Genomic DNA, 12,214 nt, shown 5'->3' with positions numbered 1-12,214 from the left:
AAGTTCAATATTATTGAATTTAGAAATCTAAATATACTTGTTTGTTGTTGTTGTTGAATCCGAAAATAGGATTGTTTGTTGCTAAAATATTGTTCAATCAAATTTTAGTTGTTCTTTGTTGTTCAATTTGTGTTCATGTGATTTGTTGTTGAAATGTTGAAGAAATCATGTTCATGTGATTTGTTGTTGAAATGTTGAAGAAATCATGTTCATGAAATTTGTTGTTTGAACATTGTTAGAAATTAATCATATTGTCTATATTTTGGTTAAGTTTGATTAATTGATGTGTTATAGCTGATGGGTAGTTTGGTAATTTATAGTACTTTCGGGGGTAAAATAGTAATTTGCAATAGGGTCGGAGGGGTAGTTTAGGAATTGTACATTTTGTAATTGTTTATATGAAGCATGGGGGACAAAATGAAATGGGGTGGGTTGTGATATGGTTATTTAATATAAAGGGGGGACAAGACAAAATTTAGTGGGGGAATCTTGTATTATTTTATATTAGGCATGGGGGACAAAATATAATGGGGTGGTGTGATATGTTTATTTAATGTAATGGGGATGAGTGGGAAGATAATGGGTTGGGTAGAGAAAAAATATTGATTTTAATTAATTAAAAGATTTATGGGATCGGTGATATATAAGAAGTCTTGAAATCAGAATAAGGGGAGACGAGAGAAAAAAGAGAACGGAGATAAGGAGAATAACAGAGAATAAGAGAAAAAAAAGAGCTGAATATTGAAGAGAGAAAGAAAAATTCCGAAAAATATTAAAACTTTCAAATAAAAAAAAACTAAAAAAAATCTTCTGCTTTCTTTCATTGTTTGAAATCAGCATTAATTGTTGTTGGTTTCATCAAAGCTTGAAGCTTTTGTTTTTTGGGATTATTGCTCCACTGGTTTGCAAACTCTGTTCCTGGGTTGTTACTGCTGCTGGACTGTTGTTGTTGTGCTGTATTGTTATTACTGCTGCTGATTCTCATCTTCTTTGGTTTCCAATACCAGGTACACGACTGTAATACTAGCTATTGCAAAGCTAATAATGTGGAAAGCATGAATACATATGAAGAATGAAATTTTGAAGTTTTAATATCATTTTTATTTCCTTTTATCGATTGTATTTAAACTATTTCATGTATTACTGAATAATAATTGAAATAAGAAAAAAATAACATAAGTTAGTCTTTAATGAATCGGTTTGGCAAAACGGGTTAATTCACTAGTTATGAAGGTTTCAAAATTATCAACAGTAGGTTAATCATGAATAAGTAGCTAAATTTAGTTAAGGCATGAATTTGAATTAATTTTCGAAAATTAGGCATTAAGGCATTTGAGTTCAGGCAAGATTAGAAACTTCGTTTAAGTCTAAAAGACTTTCTAAAAAGATTTAGTAATTATGGTAAAAATCTAGTTTCAAATGGTTGTGAATAATTAATCTCAATAGTTTTTTTTATAACAATGCCGAGTTTTAATCTAACTGTATTTGATTCTTTTGAATATTAGTTGTCAAATTTTTATTTTACTTATAATTTCGATTTTTTTTTTATATATAATTCATTTTCATCAATATTTGTATTAATCTAGCAATTAGTATGTCATGTTTTCTTAAATAAATAAAATAAAAGCTAGTAATTAATTATGATTTTCTTTCTTTATTTTAGAGACTAATTTTTATAGAAAATGTAGTCGCTTTAAGATTTGTCCATTTAAAATAAATGAGATGAGCCTCGCTTAATAAAATGTATAGATTGCGGGGCCCTCAATAAATGTACATTTAATTGCTTAGAATTCGGGAGGAGCCGTTTAGCAAATTTCTCGGCCCTACCCAAAATAATGATACGCTAGTCGCTTTAGGCGCGTATTTAATAATATTATCTTCTTAAACTCGGGTGCGTATTTCATGCAACCCAAATCCAAATCCCAAAACATTGAATAAAAATGTGTTCCGGATTGCGGGAGCATTTCATGTGATGTAATCCAAAGACATATTTTAAACAATGTTCACATTCTGGTAAAAATAATAATAACAATAATAAAAGCGATAAAAAGATAAAAATTGCACATGAGCTCATAATTGTATAAAAATCAGATATTTAAGCCAAATATGACAGTTGAGCGACCGTGCTAGAACCACGGAACTCGGGAATGCCTAACACCTTCTCCCGGGTTAACAGAATTCCTTATCCGGATTTCTGGTGCGCAGACTGTAATACAGAGTCATTCTTTTCCTCGATTCGGGATTAAAATTGGTGACTTGGGACACCCTAAATCTCCCAAGTGGCGACTCTGAAATAAATAAATAAATCTCGTTTCGATTGTCCTTTAATCGGAAAAAAACTCTCTTGTACCCTAGCGGGGGCGTAAAAAGGAGGTGTGACAAGACTGAAACTAACTCACTCGTGTGGTTTGAATTATTTCTGTTTTTCTTTATTCGTTATTTACTTCATCAATTGCTTTATGTCGAATTAAACCATGTATTCTTAAAATCACTTACAAATTTCATTATTATCTGATTTTGAGGGTAAACAATTATAAAATAACTAAACTCCAACTTTTTTGGAGCTTTGTCCTAAAAATCCACATTTGTCATCTAATGATTATTTGGTATCATATTATTCTTTTTAAAATATGGATAGATATTTTATTAAGTTTTTTAATATTTTGATTTAGCTATTTATTATTAATTAATTAAAAAATAAGTTATATATGACTTTTTCTGGTTATGCCATATGGTTGAATTAGTTATTAGTCAATAGCTAATTAGTTAATACATCACATGTGGCTAATTTAAATACTACCACTAGGCTTTTAAGAGAGGGCTTTTTCTCTCGTTTTAATAATATATAGATGATGTGATTTAAGCGAATTCTGTTTTCTCTCTATTAAAATAAGTACTTCATTAGATTTTTAATCATTTAAAACATGAATAATCTTTAGATAAAATTTTTTTATTACATAACATACTAAAATATTTTATATAAGATGTCAATTTATTTCTATTATAAAAACAAACAATAATATATGCTCGGCCAAAGAATAAATAATAAATAGTAAGTATTTATTTTCATATAATTTAAAAAGTTATCCAGCACAGATGATATTACACCCTTCATCAACTGGTTTGACATTATTGAATGGGAAATCAAATACTTTTAATAACAAGATGTTATAATAGAAATTTTGTATTTGTAGGTATCATAATTGTACTGCTTTAATTACACTGTGTGACTTGTTAGTCTTCTAGATTTGATGTTTTAAGTGTAATATTAATAGATGCGTATGCGTGGTTGAAGGAGAGGAGGACGTCATGCAAATATTTTTTTTTAATTTGTTACTGGTATTCACTTGCACGATGTGCAGATAATATAAATCATGGTGTGTGATTTAATTTGTTTGATCATATTATATCATATTGTTTGAATTAAATTTTAATTTTCTTTTTTTATCCAATGAAACATGCTCAATAAGAAAATCGATGAAATTAGAAAAAGAATCATATGGCCATCGAATAAATTTTCACTTCCTCACTTTTCTTTATTATATAATTTGCTATATTTATTATTATTTTATTTGATATTATGACATTTTATTAGCTTGTCACTTCACTTAATATTTTTGTAATTATCTCTTTACACAGTATAATATTAATATATATATATATATATATATATATATTTTTTTTTTTTCTTGCTCCTAAAACTTTTTCTTGAAACGTTTTTTCCAATGTACATCTTCATTTGAATTCATCAAAACTATAAATTATTTTTAAAAATTTTTAGTTAATAATCTAACAATGTTTTAACTAATTGTCATTTTTGTCTTATATGCCAATAAATTAAGTTTTTCTTCTCCTTTGACGTTTTATTAGAATTTTGATTTTTAAGATTTAATTATTTAAGTCAACTATCTTTTAAAATTATGCTTTATTGCTTGATATTCTTTTATTACCTAATATTTTTTTATTTTTGACTTTATCTATTAAGATTTAATTTACATGATATTTTACATATGTATGATTTTTGTCATTAAAATTCAATAATCTTTCTGATTTGAAATTCTAATACATTTTATCATTTTATATTTTATGCCATTTTTTCTTCTTTTGTTCCTCGATTATCATTATTGCTTTATTCATTTGTCACGACCCAAACTGAAGGGCCGCAACGGGTACCCAGTACCTTACTCAACTGAGTACCAATGTAACATATCTTCCTTATCATACTATCATGGGTAAATGAGCCAGAAAGGCCGTCCTGAGATAACTGTAATGACCCGACTGGTCGTTTTACTTTTTAAAACTTTGTTCCCCTAAATAAGACTTTTCGTACTTGCTTTAACTGATTTATGACTTGTGGGGATGGTTGGTTCGGAATTTGGAAGAGTTTGGGTTGAAATCAGAACACTTGGTTCCTTAAGGTTAGCTTAAAGGGCCAAGTTTGACTTCGGTCAATATTTTGAGTAAACGACCTTGGAATCGGGATTTGACGGTTCCAATAGGTTCGTATGATGATTTCGGAATTAGGCGTATATCCGGATCAGGTTTTGGATGACCCGGAAGTGTTTTGGCGCCTAATAGTGAAAGTTAGTTCTTGAAGAACTTTGAAGTTCTTTAAATTTGGTTTGGAGCAAATTTTAGTGATATCGAGGTCCGAATTAAATTCCGAGACAGGGAATAGTTCCGTAATGTCATTTAAGACATGCACGCAAAATTTGGTACCATTCCGAGTAGTCTAAGTATGATTCGACGCATTTGGAAAACTTGAAGTTTAAAGTTTGATTCAATTTAGTTTTGGTCTATAATTCTTGGTTTCGTTGTTGTTTTTCGCGTTTTGAGAATTCGAGCAACTTCGTATTATGATTACAGACCTGTTAGTGCCTTTGGACGGGGTCCCGAGTGGCTCGGGTGAGTTTCGGACCCCTTGAAGCTAAATTCATGATACCAGATCTGCCCAGTTCTGGTTTCCTTCTTCGCGAACGCGAAGGAACCATCGCGTTCGCGTAGAAGGAGTTGGCCTGGGGGAGGAATTCTCTTCGCGTTCGAGATAGCTGCTCCGCATTCGCGAAGGTCTGGGTCAGTGACTTCTGCGTTCGCGTGAGGCCTCCCGCGTTCGCCTAGAGTAGACTAGCTAGGTTGGTCCAACTTTGTTCTTCGCGTTCGCGAAGTCACCATCGTGTTCGCGTAGGTCTAGCCAAGCTAGCCTTCGCGTTCGCGTGCCAATTGTTGCGTTCACACTGATGGGCCTTCAGAGGGCCTGGGCCAATGATCTTCGCGAATGCGAGGCCCCTGTCGCTTTCGCGATGAACGGGGCAGCTGGGCAGTGAGTTTAAAAATCGGGACTTAGGCATATTTGGGGTCATTTATTACATCCTTGGGCGATTTGGGAGCTTCCAAAGGGGAAATTTCAACCTAGCATTGTGAGGTAAGTTATTTTTACTTAATGTAAGTTTAATACTTGGTTTTTGGGTAGATTACACGTAAATTAGTGAAATTAAGGGTTTAGAATAAAACCTAGGGTTTTGGTAAAAACAAGATTTAACCACGAAATTTGTTATGGAATGAAGTAAAAATCATATATTCTTGATCCTTAGGTTATGGGTAACAACTTTTTTCGAAAATTTTCGGAATCCGGACACGTGCGCCGGGGGATGAATTTTAGGAATCTTGCCTTTGGGGTTGGATAATAACTTTAATAGCTAGACTATGAACTTGTAAACCTATAATGAATGGATTTCACACAATTTGAATAGTTTCAGATTGTGCGGCTCCGGTTTGAGGGTTTGAGCGCATTCTTGAGTTGAAAGTAGGCCTGAAACGAGGTAAGTCTCTTTTCTAACCTTGTAAGAGGGAAATTTTCCCATAGGTGAACTTAATTAATATGTGATTCAATTGTGAGGGGCTACGTTTTACATACGAAGTGATAAGAGTCCGTACGTAGCTACTATTCCTGTTATGTCCGGGTAGTTCTAGGCTTACACCATGCTTTGTGGGTACTGTTATATGATTATAAATTATTGAATTACATTGACTAAAACTTCGTTGAGAATGTCATGATTTCAAGTAAATAATTATTTTGAAAAGAAATAAGGAAACATTTAAGTTGTATTTATACTTAACCGCGTCGCAAGTATATATTCCGCGAGCGCGGTGATTACTTTCACTACTCTCATGGGAGCGGGTCGTTCCCCTCGACAGGCTGATAGTTGTATATATATGGTTCGGACCGTTCGCCCCTTGGCAATGCACAATTTACTTTTATGTTGGATCGGGTCGAACGTCCTCGGTGGTATTTATGTGTGATAATGTAACCGGAACCTCTTATAATTCTTATGATTCATTGCTTGAAAGGCCAATTGTTTTAATGAAGGAAATGCCTATATTTATTGATTTGATGAGAGGATTTTCAGTATTATTCTTGTTTGCACTTGTTGCTATCTATGTACATTGTGAATTAGAATATTAAACTTCATATTATTATATTTATTGACCCTAGTAAGTGTCAAGTCGACCCCTCGTCACTACTTCTTCGAGGTTAGACTGGATACTTACTAGGTACATATTGTTTATGTACTCATACTACACGTCTGCACTTGATTGTGCAGGCTTTGAGGCAGGTGCATCTGGCCATCAGTCTAGCGCATAGAGTGTACTCTTTGACTTGAGACTTCCGGTGAGCTGCCTTTCTGAGCCGGTCTGCAGCAGCTAGAGTCTTTCTATGTCTTTAATTTTCCTGTCTATTTCCTTTCTAGATAGTAGGTATGGTTTTGTATATTCTACTAGATTGCCCTATACTTGTAACACCAGGTCTTGGCACATACATTGGTAGGCTTGTGATTTTGGATTTCTATCATGATTTAAATTTCGTAATTATTACTTTCATCAAATTATGCTTAAGTCTCAAACTCCTAGTTTCCTTATTAATAAGGAAGGGTTTTCACGTATTAATTATTTTAATGAGGGTTCACTAGTTGATTAGTGTTGGCTTGCCTAACAATGGTGTTGGCGCCATCACGGCCTAATGTGGTATTTGGGTTGTGACAATATGGTATCAGAGCACTAGGTTCACGTAGGTCTGACAAGTTAAGGGCAAACCTGGTAGAGTCTTGCGGATCAGTACGGAGATGTGTGTACTTATCTTCGAGAGGCTATAGGGTGTTACGAAACTACTATTTATTCATCTTCTATCGTGCAGTTGATGGTATACTAAATTTCCTTCTTCTATTCTCTCACAAATAGTGAGGACGCATATGACGGACGTTCCAGACCCGAGAGGAGCTTCTCCCCCATTGCTAGAGGTCGAGGCAAAGGCCAGGGGAGGGCATCGGCCCGAGGTAAGGACGAGGGCGTCCCAGAGCTTCCCCAGTTGCGCCACTGGCAAATCCAGCAGGGGATCCCATTATTAAGGAGCAGGGCGAGGTGCCTGGGACAACGCCTGCCCCGACGAATTTCATAGCAGCACCAGGCTTCTAGGAGGTCATGGGCTGTATATGGCGGTTCATGGACTCTATAACCTAGGATGGTTTATTTCCAGTAGACCTTGCCACATCTCAAGCATGAGGGGGAGCACAGACCCCTATTGCTCAAGCTCTTGGGTACGTATCTGTCGTATATCAGACTCCGGGTACTCTACCTGCGGGCGGTGCTCAGCCAGTTGCAGCAGTGGCATCTGAGCCTAGACCAGCTGTGAACGGCGATCCACAGAAGCTATTGGCAGATGTACTAGGCTACACCCTCCTATCTTCAAAGGTGAGCGTCATGAGAACGTCCAGGATTTCATTGGCAGGTGCAGAGACAGACTGCACAACATGAGGATATTGGAGTCCCATGGAGTAGATTTCACCGCCTTCCACTTAGAGGGCAGGGCTCGTAAATGATAGCAGTCTTACCTTTTTGGTAGACCAGCAGGTTCTCCTCCCATGACTTGGGATCATCTTACACAATTTCTATTGGACAGGTATATTCTACCCTCTTAGAGGGAAGAGTTACGGTGTCAGTTTGAGCAGCTCGAGTAGGGTCAGATATCTGGGACTGACTATGAGGCGAGATTCTCTGAGTTGTATCGCCATGCCCTCATGATACTTCCTACGGACGTAGAGAGAGTGCATATATTTGTTTTGGGGTTACACCCAGGTATTCGATCTAGCATGGCCTGAGAGGTTGAGATGGGGACTGAGTATCAGCTAGTGGTAGAGATTGCTCGGTGGATTGAGGGTTACCGACAGAGGGGTAGAGAGCAGTTGCAGCAAGATAAGAGAATCAGATCCTCTGGAGAGTTTAGAGGTGCTCCATCTAGGGGCAGAGGTCACTTTGGGAGAGGTCATCCAGGCAGGCCCCCATATTTGACACCACCACCACCTCCTCGAGGTGATCTAGTGAGGCCTTATTTCAGTGCAATGCCGGAGAGTTCTTACCGCTCTCTAACTATTCAGGGTTCCTCCAGCGGGTGTTCTGGTCAACAGGGTTCTTCTAGTGCCTACTTCAATGCTATGCCAGAGAGTTCATACTGCCCACCAGCCATCCAGGGTTCTTCTAGTGGGTATTCAGGCCAGCAGGGTCAGGCTTTAGGACAGCAGTCTATGACACTGCGGGGTTGTTATGAGTGTGGGGATCTGGGTCACATGAAGAGATTTTGTCCCAGACTTCGGGGCAAGGCAGTGCAGCAGGGTCATCAGCCTATGATTATAGCACCAGCCATCTGGCCACCCAGAGGTGGGGACAGGTTGGCAGGGGCCGTCCTAGAGGTGGGGGGAGGTCAGTCAGCCATTGCTAAGCTAGGTAGAGACCAGCCAGGTTCTATGCTTTTCTCGCTAGACCAGATGTAGTGGCCTCAGATACCGTGATCACAGGTACTATTTCTGCCTACGGTAGGGATGCTTCGGTATTGTTTGATCCAGGGTCTACATATTCATATGTGTCATCTCTGTTTGCTCATTTCCTGAATATTCCCCGTCATTCTTTGGGTACTTCTATCTATGTGTCCACTCTTGTGGGCGATTCTGTGGTTGTGGATCGGATCCATCGGTCCTGTGTGGTTACCTTCTGTGGTTACGAGACTAGAGCGGACCTTTTGTTACTTGACATGATCGACTTTGAGGTCATCTTGGGTATGGATTGGTTATCTTCATATCACGCCGTTCTTGATTGTCATGCCAAGACTATTACTTTAGCGATGCCAGAGTTACCGACATTGGAGTGGAAGGGTTCCTCCGTTAGTTCATCTAGTCGGGTTATCTCTTTTATGAACGCTCGACATCTGGTCGAGAAGGGTTGTTTGGCGTATCTAACATATGTTTGGGACACCACCCAGAGTCTTTGATGATTGATTCAGTGCCAGTAGTCTGGGAGTTCGCCGATGTGTTTCCTTTTGACCTTCCAGGCATGCCTCTAGATTGTGACATTAATTTCTGTATTGATTTGGCTCTAGGTACCCAGCCAATATCTATTCCACCATACCACATATCTTCAAATGAGTTGAAAGAGCAGCTTGAGGAGTTGTTAGCAAAGGGTTTGTGAGACCTAATGTATCACCTTGGGGTGCACCAGTGTTATTTGTGAAGAATAAGGATGGGACTATGCGGATGTGCATTGATTACCGCCAGTTGAGCAAAGTCACCATAAAAAACAAGTACCTATTGCCTCGTATTGATGATTTGTTTGACCAGTTGCAGGGTGCTAGGGTGTTTTCTAAGATCGACTTGAGATCGGGGTACCATCAGTCGAAGATTTGGGACTCAGATGTCCCAAAGACTGCCTTTCATACTAGATATGGCCATTATGAGTTCCTGGTGATGTCTTTCGGATTGACTAATGCCCCAACAACATTTATGGACTTGATTAATAGAGTGTTCAAGCCTTATATTGATTCTTTTGTTATTGTCTTCATTGATGACATCCTGATCTACTTGCATAGCCTGGGGGAGCACGAACAACATTTGAGAGTAGTGCTTCAGACATTGCGATAGTAGAAGCTATATGCTAAGTTCTTCAAGTGTGAGTTTTGGATAGAGTCAGTAGCATTCTTGGGGCATGTTGTGTCAGGAGAGGGTATTAAGGTAGATCCCTAGAAGATTGAGGCAATTTAGAGTTGGCCACATCCCACTTCGGTGACTGAGATCAGAAGTTTCCTGGGATTAGCGGGTTATTACGCCGATTTGTACAGGGCTTTTCATCCGTTGCAGCACCTTTGACTAGATTGACCTAGAAGGGTGCTCCCTTCCGTTGGTCCGATAATTGTGAGGCGAGCTTCCAGAAGCTCAAGATAGCTTTGACTATAGCACCAATCTTAGTGTTGTCTTCCGGTTCGAGGATGTATACTATGTATTGCAATGCTTCACGCGTTGGTTTGGGTTGTGTATTGATGCAGGAGGGGCGAGTTATTGCATATGCTTCACGTTAGTTGAAGATTCATGAGAATAATTACCTTGTGCACGATCTAGAGTTGGCCGCGATTGTTCATGCTCTTAAGATATGGAGGCATTATCTGTATGGGGTGTCATGTGAGGTTTATACCGACCATCGCAGCTTGCAACATCTGTTCAAGTAGAGGGATCTCAATTTGAGGCAGTGTAGGTGGCTTGAGTTACTGAAGGACTATGACATCACCATTCTTTATCATCCAGGTAAGGCAAATATGGTCGGGGATGCCTTGAGCAGGAAGGCAAGGAGTATGGGTATCTTGTCATTCATGTCAGCAGATGAGAGGCCATTAGCTTTGAACATTCAGTCCTTGGCTAACAGACTTGTGAGGTTGGACATTTCAGAGCCCAGCTGGGTCCTTACATGTATTGTTGCTCAGTCTTCATTATTGGGACAGATTAAGGCTCGGCAGTTCGATGGTGTTCTGCGACTCTAGGGTTGCCTATGTGTTCCTAATATCGATGGCTTGAGGGAGAGGAATCTAGAAGAGGCACACAGTTCACGATATTCTATTCTTCCAAGTGCTACGAAGATGTATCGTGACCTGAGGCAACATTATTGGAAGCGGCAGATGAAGAAAGACATAGTGGAGTATGTAGCTAGATGCCTAAATTGCCAGCAGGTCAAGTATGAGCATCAGAGGCCAGGTGATTTACTTCAGCAGATGACTATACCTGAGTGAAAATGAGAGTGAATTACTATGGACTTCATGGTTGGGTTGCCATGGACTTTGCGGAAGTTTGATGCGGTTTGGGTCGTTATCGACAGGCTGACCAAGTCAGCACACTTTATTCCAGTTGTGACTATCTATTTTCAGAGAGGTTGGCCTAAATTTATATCCAGGAGATATTTCGGTTGCACGGTGTGCCTATTTCCATCATATCAGATAGAGGCCCTCGGGTCACTTCACATTTCTGGAGAGTTGTTCAAAGTGAGTTGGGGACCCATGTGGAGCTCAGCACAGAATTCCATTCTCAGACCGACGGACAGTCGGAGCGGACAGTTCAGATATTAGAGGACATGCTGAGAGCATGTGTGATTGACATTGGAGGGCAGTGGGATCAGTTCTTGCCTTTGGCCGAGTTCGCTTACAACAACAATTATCAGTCCAGCATAGAAATGGCTCCATTTGAGGATTTATATGATTGGAGATGTCGTTCTCCTATCGAGTGGTTTGAGCCTGGCGAGGCTAAGTTGTATGGTACTGACTTGGTAAAATATGCCTTGGAAAAGGTGAAGTTGATTCAGGAAAGACTTCGCACAGCACAGTCCAGACAGAAGAGCTACGCGGATCAAAAGGCGCGTGATGTATCATTCATGGTCGGCAAGAAGGTTCTCTTGAAAGTCTCGTCGATGAAGGGTATTATGAGATTTGGGAAGAAGGGCAAGTTGAGCCCAAGGTTTATAGGCCCATTTGAGGTGTTGAGGTGAGTTGGGGAGGTTGCTTATGAGCTTGCTTTACCTCCCAGAATTAGGGGTTCATCTAGTTTTTCACGTGTCTATGCTTCGGAGGTATCACACCGACTTGTCTCATGTGTTAGATGTTAGTACTATTCAGCTAGATAAGAGCTTGGGATATGAGGAGGAGCCAGTTACCATTGTTGATAGACAAGATTGCCAGTTGAGATCCAAGAGGATTTCTGCGGTAAAGGTCCAATGGAGGGGTCAACCACTCGAGGAGGCGACCTGGGAGTCCGAGGAGGACATGCGTAGCAGATATCGACATTTCTTTGGCACTTCAGGTATGAATCTAAACCCATTCGAGGACGAACGTTTGTTTAAGAGGTGGAGAATGTAA

The 12,214-nt window shown here is 38.9% G+C and overlaps 1 protein-coding gene across 1 annotated transcript; it reads left to right on the top strand.

Moving 5' to 3' along the window:
* Positions 1-10,948: 10,948 nt before the first annotated feature.
* LOC138879174 (uncharacterized) lies at positions 10,949-12,214 on the top strand. The gene is made up of 3 exons (XM_070158767.1): positions 10,949-11,063; positions 11,303-11,649; positions 11,975-12,214. The coding sequence occupies exons 1-3, from the start codon at positions 10,949-10,951 to the stop codon at positions 12,212-12,214; spliced, it is 702 nt and encodes a 233-aa protein (XP_070014868.1).

Source organism: Nicotiana sylvestris, chromosome 10 (assembly GCF_000393655.2).
Source record: "Nicotiana sylvestris chromosome 10, ASM39365v2, whole genome shotgun sequence".
Taxonomy (NCBI): Eukaryota; Viridiplantae; Streptophyta; class Magnoliopsida; order Solanales; family Solanaceae; genus Nicotiana; species Nicotiana sylvestris.
The sequence above is the reverse complement of the archived record's forward strand: the minus strand, read 5'-3'. Positions and strand labels throughout refer to the sequence as shown.

What these genes read in the sequence shown, in the direction of transcription:
- LOC138879174 (XM_070158767.1), top strand. Translation starts at nt 10,949, where the DNA reads ATGTATCGTGACCTGAGGCAACATTATTGGAAGCGGCAGATGAAGAAA. An exon ending in GTATGAGCATCAGAGGCCAG is followed by an intron (nt 11,064 to 11,302) that starts GTGATTTACTTC and finishes CCATCATATCAG; the next exon opens with ATAGAGGCCCTCGGGTCACT. An exon ending in TAAAATATGCCTTGGAAAAG is followed by an intron (nt 11,650 to 11,974) that starts GTGAAGTTGATT and finishes AGTACTATTCAG; the next exon opens with CTAGATAAGAGCTTGGGATA.